Raw genomic sequence first — 26,442 nt, forward strand, 5'->3', positions numbered from 1 at the left:
TGGGTGTGTCAGCCAAAGAGGGCGTGGTTCTGGCCCACGCCCTCTCTGGCAGGACAACACACTCCCAGTAACACACTCCCAGTAACACGCACCAGGTCACACACTCCCAGTAACACACTCCCAGTAACACACCAGTAACACTCCCAGTCACCGTCACGTGTCTAACAGCATCCCGCTCTGACTGACTGACAGGCAGTGAAGGTTAAAGAAACTGTTGTGTTTTAATGAAAACACACAAACCTAAAGGTTGTAAATTCTTAAACTTTCACACATTTTAAAGCTGTTTTGTTTCTGGTATCAGATGTTTGTTGGGAACTTTAGTCCTCAGACACTTAAAGGTTCTTATGGAACCTTTAGAAAACTTTTTCTTTTTGCATATTTGTTAAAACTGTCTCCCCTTCACCTCCTTGCTCTCCAGGATGCAGCTAGCATAGCTTGTCGCAAATGGTCAAACACAGGGCCGGCCCAAAGCACAAGCAAACTAAGCAGCCTTTGGGCCCCAAGTCCACTAAGGGGCCCCCCAGTGTGGAACTATTTTTTTTTTTTTTTTATAATTTCTCTGTCATTATAATATCACACACAAGTTCACTATGAACTGATTTGTTTTTTACAATAATATATATTTGATAATGTATGTAGAAATCATTATTTTATTGATAAAAATGAATCAATAAATTGATCTTGGGGCCCTCTAGTGGCCACGTTAGGTACCACATGCTTTGCCAGTAACGAGCTGCTGTGCAGAGCATCCAAACGTCCAAAGCGCCGGTCAGAAGTTATGTTAGCAAAACAATGTCTCAAAAAAGGACTTATCCTTCAGGGAGGGAGAAAAGAAAGAGGAAGAAAAAAAGCCAAGATAAAGGTTTGTTTTAATGTGGCTTGGTAATGTTGTGTAACGTATTGTAATGTACAGTAATGTAAAAAATTTGTAAAGCTATAGGCTAATAGAAAATTAGCTTGTTAGTGACCTGGAACAGTCAAGTTCAACAGCCAAACATTTATGCTGGGGTTAGGGATAGGGTTAGGAACAAAGGATTGAGCCTGTCCTCCACTGAAGACAGGGGGTGCACGCTCCTTCCTTCCCCACGTCCCACTGAATCGTGGTTCGGTAGGTGGACGCTCCCTGTGTCTCCTCCCGTACCGGACCACCTGCCAGTCATCTCCTGGCCACATCATTTATGTTTATGTTTTTATCTTTTTAAAGACCGTAGCCCACTAGGCTTTATTACTTAGACAATAAAATATGAAATATATGTGTTATGTTTATATATAATATGTTTATGTATTATTATTATCTACTAGGTTGTTATTGTGTTTTTGAAAGATTTTTTAATTTTTTAATTTTTTTAGTGATTTATTTGTTTTATGAATTTTTTTATTCTTTTTATATTTTTTAGAAGGATAAATAAAAGTGAAAAAATGAAATAAAAAAATGAATCCAAAAATAATTGTTAGAAAAAAAATTTCTTGTCTGTATTTTTTTAATTCAATAAACTAACGTGTGCCAAAAGCGACGTTTCGACCTCAGTAGGTCTTCTTCAGGCAAGGCACACTAAATAAGGCTCGGTCCAAATGTTGTGGCTCCTCTGGCTACTCAGCAATGAGTCTTTGTTAGGGATAGGGTTAGGGTTAGGGATAGGGTTAGGGATAGGGTTAGGGTTAGGGTTAGGGATAGGGTTAGGGTTTGGTTTGGGGTTGGGGTGAAACGGAGTTTAAACTTTAAATGAGTTGATTCTCATGGTAGGCTCTGTATATTTCTGAGGTATTTTGGTTTCAAACCGCTGTGTTTGATAACAATAGTTAAAACTTCTCAATGTTTGACATTGTTTCTTTGACATTGCAAAATATCTTTTCTTCAGGCTATACCATCGATGAGGTGTTCTATGCTTTAGTTGAGATATGTTGTTTGCTGCTGAGCATAATCATTTATGTGGCTAACAAAAACATTAATTTTACATCAACGTCTAAGTTATGTGAAACTTCTGTTAAAATTATTTGAAGGCTCAGAATCAGTCCAGTACCGGTACCGGTCCACATTGTAGGGGGGAGAAAGACTGACCTGGTATAAATTAAATATTAGCTATTGTAGGGTAAGAGAAATTTATTAAATCAAAAATGTCATAAATACATTGTCGGGCTGCACCGATTGCAGTTTTCTGGCCAATCCCTGGTTACTGATCTTTAAAGAACCTGACTTGCTGATTTTGATTTTGACTGATATGAAATTTTTTTGTCTGAAATGTTGGTAAATATAGCAAGAAAGTCAGTGAGTTGGCAACAAGGGGTGAATATTGTTAACTGCAAACAACGTACAGACCTGACTTGGTGAGCCACTCTGTCAGTCTAACCCTTCACCTTTCACTGCAGAGCAGCAGAGGACAGAGACTGACTTTATAAACCTTTGCTGACAAAGATAAGACCAGAGGATAAGATGGGATAAGATGGCTGATCACGATTCCCCCAAATTTAAGGAAATTGACACCCAGAAATCAACTGGTTGAAAAATCAGTCGGCCAATATATGTATTCTATATTATACATGTATAAAATGTAAACACCACTGCCAGAGAAGCAATAAGTTTATTGTAGGTGTGTGAATGATCTAATGATCAGACTGCTGACTGCAGCCAGTCCACATTGTTAGCAGAACGAGAGGCCCCCAAAACCACATTTTCCCATAGGGCCCCATGGAGGCTTGGACTGACCGGCCCTGATCAAACTAGTCAGCATAACCACTAATGAGAGTGAGTGAACAGCTTTCCTGTAGCAGTAAGTTGTTTCTTTATTAATAAATTTAATAGAAAACATGAGATTGATTGACAGTGATAAGACACGCCTCCTGGCTGTGATTGGTTGTTTGAGATCAGAGTGGAGCGTCTTCAAACAGCAGATGTAGTTCAGGCAGGAGGTGAAGGAGATGGAGCTTTTCACAGACTGTCTGTCTCATAACATAGTGATAGTTTGAACAAATGTGTAATGTGTTTTACAAAAATCATCTAGTTTACTTCAAATAAAGAAGCAATTTAAAGGAAACCTTTTTAAAAGGTTTATATTTTACACTTGGACCTGCAATTATGTGCATCAGAGTTTCTGGGATGACCTGCAGAGTTAAATGCTGTAAAGTTAAATAAGAAATATTATTCCTGGAAAGTTTTTATTTTATACAAAGCAAAATCAATATGTTTTTAAACTGCAGTAAACACATTGAGGTGTTGTCTGCCTGAAAAGACACTCACATTTTAACTCCAAATGTCAACAAGTTAAAAAAAACACTTTTGTATTTTTTAATGGGTCAAGTGAACAATATTTTAATTTACTGACACAATTTTCAAACTTGCAGCCATGTTTTGAGCCACATGGAGTTGCAATGTGACATGAGAGTAATGTGTAATGCAACAACTCATAGAAACGTAGTAAAGTAGAAAGTACAGATACTTAATGTGACATGTAGTGGAGAAAAAGTCAAAAGCACTCGCAATTAAATCTAAAGTACAGAGTGTACCAAAATGTGTCTGTGCGACTAGAAAAGGACATGTGGAGGAATTACTTATTGATTGGTTCTGATGGTGATTCTAGTGATCATCATTGTTTTGTCTTGTAGTTTTAAAGAAACTTCATTGACTGAAGTCTGGTGAGATTTAGTGCAAAGTGAAACTAACAAAGTTTAAGATAATTACATTCTGAATTTGCCTTTGAGTAGAAATATGAAAATATCAATTATAACCAGATTCAAAATCTACCTAATATTAACAAAAATGGTGAAATTTCTTTTAAAAGCCTCGAGGCTCTGCATGTTGTTGAAAAGAACATCTTGTTTTCTCAGCCAGATGTTTGGACCTTGTCAGATTCTCTGAATTTCACAATTGTATGTTTTTGCTACAATTGCTTTTACTGTGACATTTTGGAGCAGAAGATCTTATAAAATGTCTTGTTATGCTTATATTGTGCATGCTTTCATATTGATCTCTTGCTTTCAGAAGAGTTTAATAAGTGAGCAGAATGAAGGGAACAGCTTGATATTCTCACCTTCATCTTCCTGCTTCTTCATAAGTGGTTAGCAAGCAGCTGCAGCAGGTTTTCTATCACCGTGTTCAGCTTTTGGGCTACAAAACTTGGTCATCTGCACACACATTTCATTCCACTTAACCCCAGCTATGTCTGATCCATCACTAACAACATGGATAGCTTCCTTTTTTTCATTTAGTCTGAGACAAAGCAAGACTCGCCTCCTCCTCTGGCTTTCACAACTGGAAACAAGTTAGAAAATCATTGATACCAGGAGGAAGACACGGTGTTACTAAGAGACATCTGTCTGCTGTGACAGTGATTATTCTCTAATGTAAAATAATACAGAAAACAACTGCATTCATACACACAGATGAACTCTGGAAGTAATCTGGTCACTTTTAGGTTCATTTGAATCTTCTGACTGCTGATCTGTTGCACTTCTTCAGAAACAGATCATTTTTCTTCATCCCTTGATTTAGCCTCTTCCTCCAAATGCAGCTAAATTTCTAAAGTCTTTACTCAAGTCACTCACAACTTCCACTTCTGTGTATTCAGTCCTCCACAGTAGGAAGTCAGAGCAACACCTCTGCCCTGAGGAAGAGGTGCTGCTCTTCCTCAGAGCAACACATGGGGGAACCTACTGCTGATTTTTATTTATTTTCCTTTTTCTATTTCTCCTTTCATTTTTTAAGTTTTTTTTCTTATTTTCACCACTTTTAATGTTTTTCCTTCAAAACTTTATTCTTTTCTTTTCTCTTTTTTTCTTTCCTTGTTTATTTCAGTTTTTCTTTTTCTTTATGACACCTTCTTTTAGTCCTACTACTTATTTCACTTTATCTTCTCTGTCTCTCTATTTTCTAGTCATGAAATTGTGTCAAACTACAGAGGGTCACTATAACGGATGGATTATTTTATTTCATCTATTTATTTAATTTTTCCCTCTGGTTTTGGATGCTGCATTGCTGGAAACATTTTTGCTCTAATCATTTTGCTTTTGAAAAGTTTTTATGATTTATAATTGTGGCAACAAAGTTTTGTTTTTATAACCAGGAGCAGCTGATTAGCATGTCAGAAGCTCAAATCAAATATTCCTCTTCAGATTTGTTGCAAGACTGACAGAGATCCCTCCTCCTGTCCAACATCACCATCACAACGGTTCTTTGAAGATACCTGGATGATATCAGTGATGAAGACATTTAATTAAAAATACTGTATTTTTAATTCATTTTAATTTAATTTGACTTTCACTTCATAGTTGACATCAACTGTTGAATAGAGCAAAGATAAAATATTTGGCTTTTCTTTTTCAGCTGTTTATGTTTCAGAGTCATGAAAAATTAAGATTTATAAAGACTAACTTAGACTCAGGTTCTGAGATCTACAGGAGACCTGGATGCAGTATCTGCCCACATGGTGGCGCCCTCTGCTAAAAAATGAGTCATTTACCTTCTGACAGTAACAGTTTCTCACAAGTTGGATAGATGGGCATCTATGTGAAAATGTCTTTAAACTCTGATCCATTCCATAAATCCATAACTCTGGTTCTGATTATTTTATACATCTGCTGAATACAGATGGTAAATACGGTGCTTTAACTATCCCTTCAGAAACATGGCTTTAGCTGTTTAATAAATTCTCATGCATCACCACTCGTTTCATACAGGATGAAGAGTTAAAGTCATTGAGAAATTCTGGATTTTCAAACAATTTTTAGATTTCTATTGATAAACACACATCTGACTGACAGCGATACCTGGGTGCAGGGCATCCTCTAGTATGAATCCAGAATCATCTGATAATAGACATCAGACAGTTATCAGATAATAACTAGTAGATTATTCATTTCATTTTAACTTGAAAATATTTGGGTTTATAGAAAATCCTCCAAATACTTTCACATTCATGCACAGAACTGCAACTTAAGGTTCAGTTCTTCTCCCAGGAGCAACAACACATTCTGGACCTGAACCCACAGCTGATAGGCTGCAAGAAAACTACACTTCCCTTTGAGCCACAGTTACTCCTATTCCTGTTCTTAGTCAGGAAACACAGGTGGTGACTTCTGTCTGGTGCATCTCACACCATCTGCAGGAAGGGTGACATACTCGGGTGGATTCTGGTAGACAGCTTCATGGCTCCTACTTACTCTTTATTATTAATTATCTGGACCTTTTGCTTGAAGGCAGGAGTCAGTGAACGTGCATCAATTCGTTGGATGACAGATTTCCATCTTCTGGTTCCAGGTCTCTTCCCGGTGGTAAACCTGAAGTTCCCCTGAGCATACAGCTGCAGAACACCAGCCCAGTAAAAGTCCGGTTTTCCTGTCTTCATCATCTTTAAAAACTGCACAAATCACAGCATATGTCAGAATAATATTTCAAGCAAGAGTATCTTCTTATGGTGGACAGTAACTATCTACCATATAAATAAAAAATCCACCAAAAATACAAAATTTCCGTAGCACGCAAAATGTTAGGAGCTTGTTAGGATTTGTTAGGACTTTGTTAGGAACTTGTTACGAATGTTAGGACTTTGTTAGGAACTACATTGACGGCCAGTCGGCAGTGGCCACGGCCACAACAACTAGCATACTCTTAGAGTGAGGACACCAAGAGAGTCTAATGGCTTTATAGGGGGAAAAAAAGCCCTAAAACAATTGCTCTCTTCAATATCAGATTTGAGGTATGTATTTTTTCTGTAGCTAAGCACAGAAAAAAATCACATTTAGTTTGACACCAAATTTCAGTAATATAAAGAAATTTTATATAAAGAATTTCACTGAAAATTTTGCTTTTATATTTAACTATAAGGTGATTTAGCTTAATGAAAAACCGAGGTCACAAGAAAATTACATTTATCAAAAAAAGATTTCACAGTCGCTTGTAATATTACATGTACCATTCTGTAACAAAGAGGGGCAAAGACCAATACAGCTATTAACTAAGCCCTCATAACATGGCTGTAGTCCTGTCGAAACTTACAAACAATTCTGGGCTTTAAAACAAAAATGATGGCATGATATTAAAAGATGAAAATTTTTAATATCTGTTTGAAAGAAAAGATGAAAATTAAAAAGAACATTCTTCAAACAGTCACTGCTTCTGAAGAGATTCTTTCCATTCCTAAGTAGTCTGCCCAGATGCTAGACAGTATCATTTTCCCTTAATCTGTGTATGGCCAGTGCTTTTGTTATTTGCCCTACCACAAACTGAACACTGATGTGGTAATCCTGCTTTCATTGGTGCTTTTTGGGAGGCTCCCCTCTTGCTTCTAATTCTGCCCTATTCTGTCTCCACTTCCTGTAGCGATTCATGTTGTCTGGAGCCTAATCTGATGGTGATGATGATGCTGAACCAGAAACACCTGCTGGGGTTGATGAGTGGTGGTGTATAGTACTAATACAATGGAGCCAGAGGAGATGTCAGGGGTGGGAACTGGCTTTGTCCAAAACTGGAGCTGGTGGATCGTAGCAGAAATCTGCAGAAGTGGATGGCGCTTGTAGCATCTGGTTCTGCTCACAGCAGGACCAAGCCAATAATGGTGGGTGGTCAGTCTGTGGATACAAGAAGCTGGCAAAAACTGGGGCCTGTGAAAAGAGTCCTGGCTGGTATGAGGGAGGTCAATGCTGTGCGAGCCAGCTTTACCACCAACCCATTGATGGATCAGTGTCTCGCTTTCTCTGTTTTCAGGTTCCTTAACTCCATGCTTTTATGTCCATGTTCCACAGGAATAGAGGGGAGCTGTCTCAGTTCTGGGAAAGAGGCGTCAGCCATGGATGTCTTCGGAGGAAGCTAAATACCTTGGAGAGGAGTGTCCCTGTCTGTTGTCTGCTGCTGCTCATGTAACCTGAAAGATAATACAACATAAGCTGCTCTTTGGTCCTGCTCTGCATCTGTAATGATTCCCTTCTAACTCCTTTGGGACTTAGTGGTTGAAGTTGAGGTATTTTTGAGGTGTCTAAACGTACTATTTCTTAACCACAAAATAAGTTAATTAATAAAATACAAAAGTTAAATCAAATAGGATGAAAAAAATTTAAACAAAAAGACTAAATCAGAACTATCCCACACATCTACCAACTCTTAAAAAATATATTATTAATATTATTATTATTAGTCGTAGTAGTAGTAGTAGTAGTAGTAGTAGTAGTAGTAGTAGTAGTAGTAGTAGTAGTAGTAAAAGGAGGAGGAGAAGTAGTAGCTACTTAATACTGCTGTAGTAAGTCAGACAGTAAAGAATGTATGTGACAGGAAAGGACTTAGCGGTGGGACCTAACAGCAGAGGATGTTTTACTTGGCTTCTTTGGTAATTCCGAGTTTTTCTGTTGAGAAAATATCATATTCATTGTTGCAAATTCACTAAAAGGAAGCAATACTTTACTTCTTTTTTAAACGAAATAAAGTATTATATCAGATCTATCAAAGACTAACAATAAACATTTGAAATATGCAGTGCTTGAAATGTATTATTTGAAACCTATACCTCCTAGCTTTTGCTTTTTCTTATTTGCTTTTTATCTGGACTGTTCTTTTCTGAGACATACAAATATATTCACTCAACGTTCATATGTTGTCATACTGTAAATGGCACATCTTCAAATAAAGTTGAAAACAAAAAACTAACAGCGGAGGGTGCAGCTATCGAGTGGTTGGAGTTCCTACCCGGACGTTTATTCAGTTACACACTGAAACATGGCGGCCAACATAGAACAAATTTTCCAGGATTTTATTCTAAACAAGATTCGCGAGATAGAGGAGCAGAAGGACGATAAAAGGTATGTTGGCAGGCGTATTTAGCTTGTGTTTCTGCTGACGGACTGTTTCTAACGATAGCCCTGCAATCTGAATGTCTCCGAATCATGTGGTTCTGAATGTTGTGAACTAACCATGCAGAGCATGCAGGCTTCGGGAAGGGGAGAGGATGAAAGTCTTCATACAGACGGAAGCTGTTTTTTATATTTATAAATTTCATCTGTTTGATTTTTAAAGATTATTTTCACCACGGTGGAGATTAAAGTCCAAACAGCAGTACTGTCAGAAAGATCAACGCTAAATATTTTCTCTCCTTCCACATGTATCTTTTCAATGCTGCCCTCATATTTCTTAAATAATCAAATTGCAACAGGTGATATTCTGATCCGTTTTCCAGCAGTGAGGCAACAGGCGCGGACTGTGAAGGTAAAGTTAGTGATGCAGCAAAGAGAAGTCCTCCGAGAGCCCAGGATGAGGACCCCAGCAAGTCTCAAAAGAAGCAGAAGAAGCACAAAAAGCACAAGAGCAAGAAGAAGAGGAAGAACCATGAGAAGGAGAGCAGTTCTGAGTCTGGAGCCGACATGGAGGGACAAGAACCGAGGTAAAACTCCCATCGTCCAAACAAGTTAATCTGAAATAGCATCTAAAATCATGTTATCATATTAACAATATCCTTCAATAATTGCTTTTATTTTGTTCAGCAGTTGAATTAAATATTAATCGGTTAATCATTTCCTTCTATTTCATTATTGTTGTAAAATGTCAAGTGTATCACTGCAACAATTTAAAAAATCAGTTTTAATTACTTTCAGTTATTTTAATTCATTATTCCTGTGAACCTATCTAAGTTATCTTGTAATTTCTAATCTTTTTACCCCAGAACAAACCTTAATCTTTACTGAAATTTAAAGCAGTTGAGATTCAATCCATCTTAAAATGAAATAATAATAAATATTATCTTTGACTGTATAGTCCTGAATGCACTTTACCTAAAGGTCATGTTACCAGAATGACTCACTGTTGCTTTAAGGGGATGTTTAAATGTTTGCTTAATTTCATGACAGACAGTGAGAAGAAATAGGGAGAACTTGTGAAAGTTACAAATGGATGTAACGTGGATGCTTAAGATAGTGTATTCTGAGTTCACATTTGGTATTTTTGGTTGTTGTGCATATTTTTATTGTGACTTGCCTGTCTTTTGTCTTTTCCTTATAGAAAAGAGACACCAGCTCCAGAGATGAAGGAGCAAGGTGAGTCGGCCAGAGCTCATCTGCACTTTCTACAGCCGAGTAAAAATATCCACCTTTTACATATGCTGTGTGTTTTTTGAGGGCCAACCTTGAACCTTTTGCTCCGTATTTATCAGGAGTGATAGAGGGGATGGGATTAATATGTCTTACAGGCATGGAGAAAGAAAGCTCATATTTATTGGGAAACATGCTTAAAATGTAAATTTTGACCTTTTTTATACTTTTATAGTGAGTGGGGAAACGTCACAGGTGGCACTTTACAAACTCCTTAAAATTTTTATTTATGTCTTACTTTCTGAAGTGAATTCAAACTTCTTGTTAGTAATCAACCGCTTCTTGTTTCCCTGGAGTATGAATATGATGTGATAGAACTGGCACAAATGGACATGAAAAGACATACATTTTTTAGATTTCTTCAACAGCATCTGCTACTTTTTAAAACAATAAAATGTGAGTCTAGTCAAAGTCAGCCTGTGCGACTTAGTAGCAATTTGGAGCTAAATAGATTAAATGTGAGACCAGAATAATCCATGTGCGATTTTATGTGTTGGTTGTTGGGAGTGAGGCTAACATCGCAGTCTTACAGGGGGTTTAATTTTCCGCAGGGTTTACCCCAGAAAACTTGCTAAGCCTGGAGCTCGGGGCACTAAGGTAGTCACCATATTTTGAGTTAAAAATAGTTGAGCATTATTGGAAGACTGGGAGATTTAAATCCTATAGTAAACCAGTGGAGAAGCTGAAGAGACACAGGTGTGTGTTCCACTGCTGTTATTGGCAGAACGACATTTTGATGTCAGAGGTAGAGCATTGGTGTTTTTGTTCAAAATAATTGTTTCTTACTGAAACCAGACTCAAATTAATGCCTGGAGTTTTCTACAGTTATCAGTGTGAGATAGTGCTGTCATGAGAAACATAGTGCTGTCATGAGAAACACTGAGGATGACTGCTAATTAGCCAGCTGCTGCTAATCAAATGTATTCACTGATGAACATTAGTGTGGCCTCCTTTCTTAAAGTAGAAGTCTGCAGCATACAGACTGATCTTAACACAATGTCAGGATGGAGATATGCTGTTTTCAAACTATTTCCAGGTTATTCCCAGGTGGAAAACATTTTAGACAGCTGTGATTTTTCCCAGGAGCCTCCTGGAGGATTCCAACTTAGACTGCAGTTTGTTGACCTGTGAGGTTTGAGACAGGAAGACAGAGTTTGCAAAGCAGCATCTGAATGAAAGTTAGCACTTTCAGAAGAATGTTTTATTGGAGAAATAAGAGAAAAGTACAGAGACTGACTTATTCAAGACAATTGGGCCTAGTCCTGAATTTTTCCTTGAGCCTCTTCAAAACCTTCAAAAGATGACCCAGCTTAGGAAGTTGACATACCTTCCAAAAGGTATGTCAAGTAGACACATTGCTATTTGACACACTATTGGGTAATGTTTTCAAACCAGCCAATACAGGAATTACATTAATTTTCCCTGGTGTTGATTGGCTGTACCACAAGAGCAGAGATGAGAAAAAACATGGATAATAATTCATATTAAGGTATATTTGGTGTTTGAACTATTGGGAGTCCACGAAGAACTTCTCTCTATGCTCAAGTTTTCTATTCCAAACTAGATGAGAATTGAAAAGGTGTGCACTTTCTTTTCCAATGTCTGTAGTGCAATTACTTTACATTTTGCGGTTTAAGTCTCGCAAAAGAAGAAGTCTGGATCTTATATGGTTCAGTCTCCGTGCTCTGGGAGTCATCAGTGTCTTCAACATGTCTCCTGAATGGTCCAGGTGACAAGAAGTCCAGCTCCAACAAAGAGCACTCGTCAGGAAAGAGGAAGAAGAGAAAGAAGAAGAAGAAGAGAAGAAGAAGCGGCGAGAACACATCCGATTCGGACTCGGAAGTCACATCGAAGCAGAAGCTCAATGAATGTTTGCGACCTCGACAGGAACAGCTGCCAGATATCATCCCCAAACAGGTAATAATAATTCATGTAAGAGTAAATACAGGCTGCTTTGTTTTATATGGATTATTAGTCTCATCAAATATATCATTTATCTTCTACCTACTATCTTAAATAAAATATTGACATTTTGAAATCTGGTTATATGGAGTTGATGGTGAGCTTGTTATTTTCCCCACTGGTCTGTTTCCATGGTGAATGAAGTAAAGAAACAAAAACAATTCAAACAGGAAATGTGACAGAAACAATCCCAGAAATGTGCCTTCCTCACCACTTTGTCGCCATCTGGTGGTTAGTGTCCCACCCAAAAATACCTGATTTCACTACCTTAATTTGAATAAGAACTTTTATTCATATCTGTAATGTGATATATTCAAATCAAGAATCTCTCATTAATCCAGCTGCTGTTTGACAGCATCTATTTATTTTAAATAAATAAGATCAGCATTTCCAGAAGTAAAAACTTTCATCTTTATTCATTTAATGCTTGAAATTTTTCAAATTCCTAACAAGTAGTGGATAAGCTGGACCAATTCTGATCCTTCTCTCTCTGTATGAATATGAGCCTCAGATCATTTCAGACACTTTCCCAAACTATCTCTGTGTTTACATCATGTATACATATATCATGTTTTTGTTTAGTTTTGTTTTTGTTTGCTGCTGCTTTTCACTTTAAAATAGGACAGCTCCAATAAAGGGAATGGAAATGAAAAGAGAGCTGGAAGCAGGAGCCCGTGTCCGCCATCACATTCCAATTCTGAGTTCCATTCCTCCTCAGTGAAGAGCAACCCCGCCTCATCGCTGGGACTCCACTGCCAAAGATCACAGACTCAGTCACCGTCTCCTTCACAATGCCACCAAAGCGAAAGCAGGTATTACAGGTATTATCACAACAATTGATATGATAAGTGCCCACCCCTAGAGGGAGTTCTAGATGCATTCAATAAAAATTTGTCCTTCGGATCGAGGACAAATCGGCCTAATTAAATCACTAATGCAGGGGTCTGCAACCTGTCTAATCCAAAGGGACATTTTAACCCTCAGGCCAACTACATGAACATCAGTTTTACTTAAAATTAATAAGAACCAATGAGGAAAGTCTAAAGAGTCACAGGTTGGAGAGTCCTGCAATAGCAGGCCAACATGGGCTCCTGAAAAGTCCTGCTTTACTGGGATTTGGGCCTCTGGCTTTGAAACGTCTTTTATATCAGCTGTGGAAAAAGTAGCACTTTGTTTTGTTGACTTTATTTGTTATAGAATAGAATATGGGGCAATCTAAAAATGGGTTATGTTTTTGCATAAGATAAGTCCAGGGTTATATCATAGAGGGTAGCCCTGAGCAAAAAGAAGGCAGATTGAAATAAAAATTAGGTGACTGCAGAGAATGATGCAGTCTGCCAGACTGTTGTGGGAGTCCTAAAAATGTCCTCCAGGAAGACAACGGGGGAGTCCTATTATTATTTTTCTCTCATTAGTTTGATAACTCGCTTTTCAGTTCAGGTCCTCTGCTGTAGGGACATCAGGTCGCCAGACCCTCTTCACACTGAATAGAATTTCAAGTGAATTACTTTCTCCACTTGGTTGCTGAGATCACCTCTGAATTCAAGAGAAACCATCCTGTTATCCCATAATTATCTTCTGGATGTTTCATCTGGCTGGAATACAGGAATTAGTTCACAGAAAATACAAATTTGCCTATTTAGAATTATTTTGGCTTTAAATTGGATAAAAGCAGTAAACCACAAGAAATAACCAAAGCAGTTTCAGCAAAGAACAACAACATTACAAAGTTGCATGAGTGTTACATGTTCACTATGCAGTTGATTACACCATACAATCACCAGGTCCTGCAGCTTTGAAAAAGCTTTTCACCCTCATAAATACTGTTAAATATAACCAGTACAGCCGCAGACGGTCCCAGCCCACTCTAGCTGTAAATATCTTTAAAGAAAACGCATAAAGACATTTCCCATTGATGTCACAATTGGCATGAAAACATACATAAAGCCCATATACACTGCTTCAAAGCTCATCTTCTGGGCTGCTGCTTATTTAAATTATTTTCCATGGATTCTGTCACTTGACTTTAATCAAGTGCTGTTATTTCAGTAATGAAGACAGTCCCTCACAGGCCAGAAAAATTGTTTGATATGTTTCTTAAATAAAATAAATGATGTTGTGATGTGGTTGATTGCAGCCCGTCTGAGACGACAGGACATTTGTGTGAATCCGTGCTCAATGCCCAGTGTCCTTCAGGGAGGCCTCAGTCCCCAGTGAAGAAGCCCAGTTCTGCACAGAGACCCCTGCTGGCAGAAGAGAGAACTGAACCAAAACCAGCAGAGCCAGCAGAGAATCGAGACAAAACTGAAAAACAAGGTAAGATCACAAAAAGCCAACAAATCCCCATAAGCTCCTCTGCATAGTTTTGACTATGCAGGTTAGGCTTAGTTCTCACATGTTGTTGCCTTTTATTAGCTCTATGTCAAATGTTGCTGGTATGTGAGTGATAAGTAAATTAGATGCGTCTTGCCTAATTTGACAATCTGAAGTGGAATATCAAAAATTTTTAAAGGCTTAATTTTAAATGTCATGTTGTCATGACCTGTACGTGGAAAATCCTCATATATATCAGAAACGAATCTTAATTTGTGTAAGTAATCTATATAGTTTAACATAGAGATAAACTTCCTGAAATAAATTAACTTTTCAATAATATTGTAATTTATTGAATAGATTTGTGTATATGTGCAGGATTTTCAGCCTCTATCTATGTTAATTGTCTTTAATTTCTAAATGTAGCTGATGAAAACACATTGAAGATTATATTACACAAGACCCAATAAAAGTAAGATAAATTATTAATTGATAAATTAATTGTGTAGTATAAGGTTTTAGCTCTGCTACACTGGTAGCCAAGTAACGACATTTCGTTGTCAAGATTCACCTTGTGTTTTTTTTTGTACAATGACAATAAAGTCTAGTCTAAAAAGTGTATTGTGTATTGAATATTATAACATGCTAATAAGTACATGGCAGCATATACTGATTAGAAAATTATAAATGGAGGATGAATGGCAAAGAACACACTACTACTGTTAGAATGAAAGTGTTCAAAATAATATTTTATTAAGAATAAATAGTTCTGCTTTGGACCTTGTATGAGACTATTTAAGTTTTGAACTGATGTTAAAATGGTTTTGTTAACTGAACGCAGCTTCCTTGAAATTTAATTATTTTAATTAATAAACAGAAGCAAGGTCCTTAGTTAAGCTTCAAGAAAGCTGTAGGTCACACACACATTGCTATCACCCTGGTTTATGACTGTCTCAAAGCGCCAGTTGGACTTTCAGCTTGATTAGAATTTGTTTGTTTGTTGGTCTTCCTAAAACTTTAGGTTCTGGTTCATCTGCCCACAAACCACCCACACCCTCTGAGCCCAAACAAGCCCCGAAGACCACCGCCCCTCAGCAGAAAGCTTCAGAAAAGCCCAGGCCTCATGATAAGTCACCAGCTAGGAGGAAAAGAAAGCAGTCCCAGTCCCCAGACAGAGACAGAGATAAGAAGTCATCAAAGAAGAGAAAAAGATCCAAGTCCCACAGCAGGAGCTACAGGAGAAGGTCCAGATCCAGGAGCCGCTCAGTGAGAAAGAGGTCACGCTCCAGGTAGTGTTAAGTTTTCACTCTGTAACATCCAACATATGGTTACCAGCATCAGAACACGTGTCATCGTTTGCGTTTTGTTGGTTTTTTCACTGCGTAGGTCAGTCCACCGGCGCTCCCGGAGGTCCCGCTCCCGGTCTGCATCACGCAACCGCAGGAGGCTAACCTACAGCCAGAGGGACCGCTGGAAACGCGAACCGAGCCACTCCCCCGTCCTCATCCTGCGCAAAAAAAGATCACCCACAAGAAAGGATCGGAGCAGGAGTACCAGCCCAAAACGCATCAGTGAACTGGGTCAAATACTCTCAACCAGCATTCCACAGTCAAAGCTTCCATTTACCACTATGAGTTTTTGAATAAATTGGTTAAATATTTCTGTTTCTGTGTTTTCTCAGATAAGGAGCAGTTGTTGGAAATAGCCAAGGCCAATGCTGCTGCCATGTGTGTGAAGGCTGGAATGCCCGTCCCCGCCAGCCTTAGGACAACGGTGCTTCCTCTGGCCCTACCAAACATGGCCATGAACGCAGCGATGGCGAGCATGACTGCTGGTAAAATCTGGAAATCATTTCTTAAATATGTCACATTTTGGGATGTTGACTAGATTATTTTAAGCCCAGTTAAATTTTTTGCCCTGATTTTGCCTGTATGACAGTCTTAGAACGTTTGATGTCGCAACCGATCATCCTGTAGTGTGTGTGGTGTGTTATGACTGATCGGGTTCAGTTGGTGGAACATCGGGACTACTCCGATATAAAATCAGGAATATTCTATATGTTTGTCTTGACTCAATGATCTCAATGTGTTTGGTGTCCCCCAACTGGGAGCGAGAACGTAGCCTGTTGAATATGATAGGCAGCCAATCAGAAATAAATAAATGAAACACAGAAAAATTATAAACTTTTCACACAAATTAAATCTAGTTTAAAGTGCATTCTTTGGTTGAAATGGCTCATTTAATTTCAGTATGCAGTAATAACACAACAGAAAAAATACAGAAAATGTTATGTTGTGCTAATCTATTTAAAGTCTAAATAAAGGAACAAATAGAGAAAAGAACAGGTGCAGAAGTTCATTAAACTGCGACGAGCACAGTGCGCTGCACAAATATTGCGCATGCAGTTCCAGGAGCAGCAGAGGTGATCCCAGAAAATTTGCAATTAACTCACCATGCAGTTTCCGCAATCAGTTGGGGAAAAACTATAACTGCCACTACCTTGTTTTCTAAAAACAAATACACAGGGTATGCAGTGTATTTGCATACCCTGCGTATGCAAATACACTGATCTTGAGCTGCTCAGTTATTCAAATTCTTGAGCTGCTCAGTTATTCAAATTTCTGAAACAAAGCCCAGTGCATGCATATATTCTACAACATCAACACATCAAAAACTTTAAAACTTATAATTAAAAGGTTATGGTTAATTAATCAACAGAACAAAAAAAAAACAGTGTAATGTTTTTTAAAGGGTGGGGGAATACAACTGTCCTCCATATCGTAGTGCAACAAACATAACCCTTGATAGTGCTATGTCCACTTCTTAATCCAAAGCTTTGACTTCATGTTGTGTCTTTTTTCGGTTAAAATAAGTCCACAAACTAGTTACTGCTTCAACATCATTCTCCATGTTTGTTTACTCTAAATTCAGGTGTGGTGTCATGGAAATTTAAGGGATTTCTCAGACTCCGATCGAACACGATATACCTCCGATTTTTAGTCAGCTAGTGTGTGGTCTCAGGTTTTGAAAATTGGCCGACAATTCTAAAATCATGAAGTGTGTATTACATTACATTTTGGTAGATAAATCGTCTGAGTAATATAAAAACCGCATTTTAAAATAAAAGCACAAAAATCTTTTTTTGGTTTGACCTTATATTAGGGTGAACTTCAATTGCTTTAAATCAGTTAGAATGATCAACTAAATGCAGAATAATGTGTCTGAGTTATGGAGAAGTCAGAAGATGAAGACAGCTTTGTAAGCTTCAAAAGGGTGAATTCTAATTCTAGGGCTGGGACTTTAACACAATAATTTCAGTTAATTAATTACATAGATTTGAATTATTATTTTTTTTTGTATACAAAGGTTACCGTAGACAAGGAACATACAAGCGTTCCTTGTATGTTGCATAAGCCACGTGAAAAAAAGCGATAGACAACAAAGGCAGTTCTGGGTTAATTTTTTGCTTCAAAACATGATAAGAAGGAGATACACAGACGTCCCCAACATTAATGCGATTGTCCACTTTCTAAAGAAAAATATTTTCAAAGAAGTTCCATGAAAATGTTCCTGAAATACTTGAAAGATGAATGGGTAAAATAGTGCTTTGCGCCAGTTTGATGGTCGAATAACCCACATAACAGAATTAAAAACAATAAATGTGGGATTGTTCCACTAACTTGAATGAACAATGCTAACCCATTTTATCGGTTCTCTTTCAAATCTTTTTTTTGTTCCGTCTCCCTTGTAGCTTCTGTGACTGCAGCTCTGTCTAACATGGGGACTCTATCTTCACTGCTCCCAATGCCCTCCATCGGTAACAAGCCATCAATCCTCGGCATCCAGTCCAACTCGGCCGCTCTGGAAGAAGTGAAAAAGAAAGTGGCGAAGCAGGCCAACAGCATTAGCATTAAGGAGTTTACTGATGTAAGACCCCAATATGTGTGTTTTCAGGATTAAACAAAGCACTAAAAACAGTAAGAAGTTGTTAACATTCTCTAAAACATGGCCCAAATGTTGAGGCTGTCATGTTTTTAGAAATTTGTCTGGTCCACATGCAGAAACACCCTCTGGAGATGAAAGCAGTGTGCTCGCTTTATTTTAAATGTGTAACAGCGTACAGACGCTCAGAGCAAGAATGAATCTGCTTCTGGACCTCCAACCGGGATATGGAGCCTCTAGAGAAGGAGGCGACTTGAGAGCAAGCAGACGGGTGGTGGAGCTAGACTGGTCAGGGCAGCCGCAGGGTGAATACCGCCGAGGGAGATCTCTCCGGACTACCTAGGATCTACCTAGGATCAGGGTGGAATCCTAGGTAGTCCTGGCAAGACAGAGCACAAACTTGGATAAGTTCAAAACTCAAAGACTTAGACTTGGACCTGAGACTCTGAGGGGCTTCCGCATAGGCAAACACTCTGGCGTTGGAGGGTTGGGCGCCGGTTCTTCTTATGCACTACTTAATGAAAGGGGATTACTCGCACGTATGCGGGACAGCTTCGGAGAGGCTCAGCTCCCTGCAGACATCTAATCGATATATAAAAGCTAAGGCAAAGAAGCCATACGAGTCAGCAGAAATACTTTTACTGCCATAAGTTTTACTAGAAAAATGAACGCATTTATGCCTATTTTAAAATTTCTGTTTCATCTTATTTGCAAAAATACAACTGAAGAACCATAAATCCTGTTTGTATGTTTATAAATTCCAATCAAAAACCAATACAATTAAACACATTACTTATCTAATTGACATATTTTTTAGTGAAAATTAAGGGTGTCCAATATGCATGAGCCAAATATGTGATGAATTTAAAAATAATAATTTTTAAATGCGATAAGTATTGCATTATTGTTATTGTAATAAAGCAATAGTGGATTATTAATGTAATAATGCATTACCATTATTGTTAATAGTAATGCATTATCAATAACTTCATTTATTTAAATAAATAATTTATTTAGTAGCTATTTAACTAAACAAATAGTTACAATATCAATATTTGGACGTAACTATGCTTGTTTGATAAAAACTAAAGTTTTTCATAGCAGTAAGAGTTATGTTTTTTTCTAAGTACTGTACTTCATTATAACCGATTTGAAAGTGAAAGGAGGCATGAATTGATTGGTAGAATTGCAGAATCTTATGCTCTTACTATAAAGGACATAGAGAAACAACAGACTTTGAAGACCAGATGTATATTTAGACTGGAATCTGTCAAGAATATAATTATAATTCCTTTCTTTTAAAAAAAGAAAGGAAAATGTCCCCTTGACATACTTCTGACTTCTTACTTCTGCACTCTCCAACTTGAAACCACATAGTGTTTAGAAAAGTTTTATTTAAAAAGCCTCCCTTACAACCCTTTTATATTTCCAATGCTAAAAACCACAAAAAGTGGCTGAATATGTTTAAGATTAAGTTATGATCTCAAATTGGAGGGACATTTCTCTTAAGTCATTAATTGTTCTCTGTGTTTTTATAGAAATGCAAGATGATTGCAGACAGCACTGGAGAGCTACCGGTGGCCCTACCTCATGTTTCCGATGAAGAAGACGATGGCAAACTCTTTGGAGGATCAACCATTCGAGAGCAAAAAGTCATCAACTTCAACATTAATGTAATTTTTGTGTCTTTTCTAAACTGAGAAATGGACACTGAAGAGGCAAAATGGGCATATATAGAGCTGTAGTTGGTGTGATTTGACAGCTGTTTTTTTTATTAAAAGATGTATTAAAGCTCTTTAAAATGCAGAAAAGGCAGATTTTAATTTGGTAATTTGTCAAACAATATGGCTTTAGTAATGTATTTAATCCCCTTAAAAATAGGAAAAAAATAAGCTTTATTGGATCTGATTTCTCTAAATACAACATGTGGTGCATAAGTGAAGTTTAAAAATGACCAGTCCACATTTACATGGATTGTTTTAGGAAAAATAAACATGAGCATTTAAGTTTTTATTGCAATTTTTTTTTCAACTGTCAGAACACAACAGTTCGTCCAACATCGCGTAGTGATGCAGAAATGGCCAAGGAGTTTCCTGTGTCTTCAGGGTCACAACATCGTAAGAAGGTCAGGATAAATCTGTCCAGCCAATTAGGATAAGCAAAGGATTTTCATCTGTTTCTAACACATATTAATGCTTCTTCCTGTTCATAATGTTACAATGCAGGAGGGAGAAGGAGTGGTTGCCTATGGAGAGTGGGTTCCAGTTGAGAAAACAGCTGACAAATCTACATCTATGGGGAAGAAGTCTGTGGCAAACGCTCCCTCGGCGACGCCCACCTTACTGTCGGGCGAGGCGGCATCAGATTCAGGGTTACCCGACGTCATCGAGCAGCAGGTAGCACCTACATCCAACGACAGTGTTTTCCCTGAAATACGGCAGCAGGTAAGAGATAAACTCGCTATAGGTATCGTTGATGTCAAATAAAGTCACTTTAATTCTGTTCTGGGTGGACTTTCATGTTTTAGTATTTTAGGATGCCTACCTCCTTGCAATATTATTAAAATGTTTTGTTTTTTGTTATGACCCATATCAGTTCCTGCTTGAACACGTAGACCTCCCAAAGCAGCAGCTGGAAAGACCTGAGCAGATTGTAGTAGCTAAATTCCCTCCTATAAATTTAATTACAATTCATTCCGGGAAGATAAAGCAACATTTCCCATAAACAAAACACTATGTTTTAAATCCCAGTGAATTGTGCCACGTGGTGACATAAACTAAGAACCATAAAATATTAAATATTTTAGCATTCTGGCTATTTAAGCCTTCATATTGAAAAAAAAACTGCAGCAATATGCATATTGGCTGTTGTTGTTTTACTGCTTTACGTACATGTTCATTAAAAAGAGTTTATTGAAATGTTTAACCTTGCAAACAAATGTATGGAGAAGTCTGGCATGGTTATCTAGATAGTTGTTCATTTTTGAGCCAGAAGGTGGTGCTAGACTCGTTTCAGCCAGTTCAGAAGGCTTGGCTGCTGACACTAACACTGAAGTTAGGTGGAGACATGCAAACAATTTACAAGGTCTATCATGTTATTTAAGAGCCTCCATATAAATAACTTAATATTTGAACATAAAAAAGAGGAAGCTATTCTCTGAATTAGATTTATTTTAATTAAAATGGTTTAAATCTGACCTGTCCAAGATGAATTGCGCCTGTTGCCCAGTGAATGCTGGGGACCAGCCTCCTTTATGAAGCTTCAGGGATAAGAGGGAATGGATGGATGACTGATTTAGTTTCATCAGAACCTCAGTACATTTTCAAAGTCTAATCTAGATCCGTTTGGCTGCACATGGAGTAATGCCTTCTTCCTCTGAATGGCCTTTCAGTCAATGTTACTACAGAGTTTATTGACTCTCTCTTAACTTGTGTGAGTAGGGCATTGTTACAGTTTGTATCTGGGGTTGCTTTGAACATTTTGTACCTTCCTAAAGAAGATGATGGTTGGTAGAGTTCCACATTATATAAAATCCCATTGCAATACTGCTGTTAACAAAAGATTGACTGGATACAATAAAATAAAAAAGAAATCTGCAGGACCCTAATGCATCCTCTTTCTGGGATGGTTATACAACAGAGCCTCTTCAGTTGCTTCAGGTGATCATTCCTACCCACAGCCATCAGCGTCAACACAAATTCTTTGAAGAACTTGGATAAGATGAGTTACATTTAATTTGGATTAATAAAGTGTTCTTGAACTGAATTGACAAAACAAAGATGTGTCTCTTCTTAATGTGTAATGTGAAGTTTTAGAGAATTTGTAAAGGAGTTACAGATTAGGGTGTTGGCAAGGAGGCCTTTTACCTGTGGAAAATGCAAAAGCTTCTGGTTTGATTACTTTAATGCTATGAATAACTTTTTCATCAACACTAAAGCCATCCGTATATGCCACAGAGGTCACTGTTACCCAACCCAGCTGTCCTGATCAGAGCTTTGAGCAGGAAGCAGCTGTTTCTGCAGAATAACAAGACACCGTCTTCTGCTTGGTGGGCACAAGCAGAGAGAGACATCTGTAATGAGATCGGCTGTCAACGCTGGCAGAAATCACACATGACTGCCAGCGCCTTTGAGCTGTCAATACAAGCAAAATGAGAAATAACAAGACACTTGGACTCTGAGTATTTACAATTTGCTGTCACTGTTCAATTTGTTTTACGTTTTCATGTGGATGAAGGTATTTTGTTGGCTGGCAGGGATATAATTCTGAGACAGAACAAGCTTCTAAACCTGTGTCAGAATGTGTGTATTAGAAGGGAAACACCAAACTCAGGCTGGTTTTAGCTGAAAATCTTGGTAAAAGCTTCTGAGTGGAAAAGAGCACATGCATGTTCAAGTAGAAGTGAGTATAAACTGGAGCAGGGCACATTTTGGGTTCATAGAGCCGAAGAAGCTCTGAAAAAACTCCCCAAATATAAAAAAATTATTTTGTGAACTTTCAGACATTTACATTAGGACTGCAGCTAATAATTATTAGCGAAGTCAGTCGTTCTTTCATTTATACTGATAATTATCAGTTATTCGTATAAAACATGATCAGACTTTGCAGATTTTTTATTGATTTTTTTCAGCCTTTTTTATACAATATTAGAAATGCATTAAAAGATGTAGATGACAAATAAAATCCTTTTAAATAAGAAAATAAAAATGTTATTACCTAAAATGCTAAAACAGAATTTCTCTAGTGAATGCTTGATCAAAAGATGTACATGCAACTAAAATACAGCTATATATTTTAAACAAAGAGCCGAGTGAGGTCTCGGCACCAGGGCATCTTCCAGAGGAGACCTGGAGATCCCTTACAGAAAAACCGTTTGGGCAAACGGTTCTGTCAGTCAGAGGGAGTCACTTCTGGAACAGTGTGCCGGCTCGGATCAGAGAGTGTTCCACCTATAGCGTTTTTAAAAAACACCTGAAGCTGTTTATTAAAACTTCCCAGACATGTCTTCATTTTAATTAACTTTTTAATGTGTTTTTTGTTAATGTTTGTTAAATGTTTGTTAATTCTTGATTGTACGTTTATAATGTCTTTTTGTTGTTTGGGTCTCCTTGTCTAGGACTACAGATGGAAATGAGCAATTATGCTATAATCTGGCTCATTTACAGTCTATACAGTAGTGTTGATTGTTCATTAATGTGCACTGTCCTTAATAAAGATTAAAGTTATTTTACATATATGCTGCAGCAGATAATTAATGAAATCTTTAACTAAAAACAAGAATAAAATGGGTTTGACCTGATGCCTTCAAAATCTAACTGCTGCTTTGTTGTACTGTGTGCTGTTGCACTCCAGATAAATTAATTTGAAAACAAGCATTTTCTTATTCTGATATATTCCTCAACACTTTCCAGCTAACTCCAGTCAGTCGTATTTGTATATTAAACACCAAGCTCTCCTTTGCCTCCCATCTGGAACTTCTCTGGCAGATATCTGAACTGCAGCTCCTGTGTGGAAACAGCACAGATTTAAGTAAAGCCTTACGTTTTGAAGCAGCAGCTGGAACAGATGGGTCCTTGTAGATGAGCAGTAAAGCATACAGAAACATCCAAACCCACCTAGTGCTAGTTTTCTTCTTCTCTCCCCTCAGAATGTGGATATCACTCAGGCAGTGACTGAGAGAATCAAAGCTCAGAGGCGATTAGCTGAGAATCCCTATGACATCAGTGCCATTTGTATGCTGAGCCGCGCTCAAGAGCAGGTAGAATACTTCTCACTCAGGATCATTAAGGAAATGTTGATTTCTCAAATAATTATAATGAAAATTGAATGGCTGGCTTTTAAGACAATACTTGTTTGTTTGTTTTTACAGGTGGATGCATGGGCTCAATCCAGTAATGTTCCTGGTCTCTTTACTGGTTCTACTGGAGCCCAGGTTCTCAGCTCAGAGGAGCTGTCTACCAGCGGACCGCAAGCATGGCTAAAAAAGGTAAGGGTTACTAGCCACTGTGGCCCAATTCAGTCCATTTAACATAAAATCCTATGGAGAGACACATGAAGGACGTCAAGGACAGATGTTTTTCATCATCGGTCTTCAGTGTGAAACGTGGAAATCCTCATTGAAGTTTTGGTCCATTAAACAGAGGGTTTACATTTCTTCAAGAAAAACAGAACAATTCCCCACACTATCAAATCTCAATCAAACTGCTCTTTTAACATGGAAACTGGTTTAAGGAATCACAAATATATTTTAGTGATTAGTTATGTAAAAGAACAACACCCAAAAAAATAATCATGGACCTGACAACTACTTAAAAGGAGTTTAGAACAAATATTAGCTGATTAAATGTTAATCCCAACATGTACGTCTATGTTTCAGAGATCATGTTTGTTCTGAACGAAGGAACTTTGAATGAAAGATTTGAAGTGTAAACTGAAAGAAGAGGACTTTTGGGTCTCAAAAAGTTTGGAAATTTTTTTTGTTCACAGTAATCAGAAGGAGCATGAAAGGGTGGCATTTCCCAAAGGTCACAAATTGAGAAATGAACCCCCAACTACTTGCTTCAGAGTAAAATTAAGCAAAACTCTTCAGGAACTTTTAAAAATTAGATGATAAACCTAATGTATTTGGAAGAAAAACAATGATGACCAAATCTGCGGGGCGTTCAGGCCCAGTTTGAGATGAGGCAATTTTTCTCAGTCTCTGAGTCGGGATTAGATAACTCACAAAAGTCTGCCCACTGTGATGTCATCAGGTGTCAATCAACCCCACTAGGGGAATTTAGGAAAGCGTACAATGTCACGTTTAATACCATGTTAAGAAAAAAATATGTAGTGTTTCTAAAAGAAAACTGAAACGAAATTGTTCAAAAGCTTCAGTTTGTTACCAACCATGAGAAAACACAGTTATTTATGTCATGTTTGTATATTTCATCTGAGCTGGTATTTGTTAATAGTTCAAGTCTTTTAACAAATGCTGCTGCACTGTTTCTGGTTTCTGTCCATCTTTATTCTCTTGTGACGGCTCAGCGGCTGACCAGCAGGTCACACAAACTGCTTTAGTTGCAGAGTAACCCAGCTGTCACTGACAAATTAGACACTGTGGTGTGAAAGTTTATGACACAGGTGACATCTCACCTTTTTCCTCTTGCAAAAACACACTTACTGACCTTAACCAGGGGCTAAGACTGACGGCGGCAGCTCTCCCGTTTAATGAGATCGAATCAGTTTTCACCAGTCAATGGTAGGGCTATGTGTCTTTTTATTTAGTGTATGTAAATATCTTTTTTAAAATGTAAATTATGGAGTTTATCTCAATTTGTTCTCTCTGTAGCCTACTACTTTCTTTGAGCAGATATTTTAAACCACATATAATATCCGATCTTTGATAGAGCAGTACAGGTCCAGGAAGGTGGTAAAATCAGACATCAATGAGACCTGTGTCTTAAATCCTTAAACAAAATCAAAACCAATAGCAAAATAGAACAAAAGAGAGAGGAAAAATAGCTTTCAAAGATTTCTAACCCACACAATAACATGCTTCCATATCTTACCTTCAAAACCAGTCCTAAACGTTCTCTTCCCCAAGGTAAAACTTTGCAAAGTCCTCCTCAGCTGTTAGCACTGCAAGTTTGTGGTTACATGTCTTACTAAGGGCTGTTAGACACCAAGCTGACATGTGCCTGTCAGGAGCCTCAGTGCATGTCTGTCCCTATTGACTCTGTGAATGGTAACATTCTGTCTGTCAAACCCACCAGTAGTTTAGATTTGATTTAATTGTGTCATGTTTTGGTCTGTCAGTCAGAAACATGGTTTTTAAGTATATTGAGTAAACTCTATGAAACGTCTACATAACATAAAAAAATTAAAACTATAACTGAATAACTTTCTCTTCCTGGCATAAGCTAAAAAGGTTAGTGGAATTACCCATTTGAGGCCATGTTGTGTCTATGTTGAGTTATGTTGATGCACCATGCTGATGCACAGTTTTTTCTCTCCTGGATGTAGGACCAGTTCCTCAGGGCGGCTCCAGTATCGGGCGGAGTTGGGGAGTTCCTCATGAGGAAGATGGGCTGGAGAACGGGCGAGGGCTTAGGGAGAAACCGGGAGGGGACGGTGGAGCCAATTGTCATCGACTTCAAGGTGGACAGAAAAGGTGTGAATTTA

At 37.9% G+C, this 26,442-nt stretch overlaps 1 protein-coding gene across 3 annotated transcripts in view; it reads left to right on the plus strand.

Annotated features, from left to right (window-relative positions):
• Positions 1-8,697: 8,697 nt before the first annotated feature.
• Positions 8,698-26,442, plus strand: part of LOC129378755 (protein SON) — a 31,204-nt gene continuing 13,459 nt past the window's right edge. Inside the window, exons 1-16 of one of the 3 annotated variants that reach the window (XM_055059236.1) lie at positions 8,698-8,781; positions 9,156-9,359; positions 9,974-10,008; positions 11,792-11,979; positions 12,646-12,845; positions 14,162-14,340; positions 15,359-15,626; positions 15,724-15,917; positions 16,019-16,171; positions 18,089-18,264; positions 19,818-19,952; positions 20,318-20,404; positions 20,505-20,723; positions 23,927-24,037; positions 24,149-24,265; positions 26,284-26,431. In XM_055059236.1, coding sequence (XP_054915211.1) covers positions 8,699-8,781; positions 9,156-9,359; positions 9,974-10,008; positions 11,792-11,979; positions 12,646-12,845; positions 14,162-14,340; positions 15,359-15,626; positions 15,724-15,917; positions 16,019-16,171; positions 18,089-18,264; positions 19,818-19,952; positions 20,318-20,404; positions 20,505-20,723; positions 23,927-24,037; positions 24,149-24,265; positions 26,284-26,431 — 2,497 coding nt within the window. In that variant the 5' untranslated portion in view covers position 8,698. The remainder of the gene's footprint in view (positions 8,782-9,155; positions 9,360-9,973; positions 10,009-11,791; positions 11,980-12,645; positions 12,846-14,161; positions 14,341-15,358; positions 15,627-15,723; positions 15,918-16,018; positions 16,172-18,088; positions 18,265-19,817; positions 19,953-20,317; positions 20,405-20,504; positions 20,724-23,926; positions 24,038-24,148; positions 24,266-26,283; positions 26,432-26,442) is intronic. The other 2 variants (XM_055059238.1, XM_055059237.1) reach the window with 2 other exon arrangements.

Source organism: Poeciliopsis prolifica, unplaced genomic scaffold (assembly GCF_027474105.1).
Source record: "Poeciliopsis prolifica strain line A6 unplaced genomic scaffold, Auburn_PproV2 SCAFFOLD053, whole genome shotgun sequence".
Taxonomy (NCBI): Eukaryota; Metazoa; Chordata; class Actinopteri; order Cyprinodontiformes; family Poeciliidae; genus Poeciliopsis; species Poeciliopsis prolifica.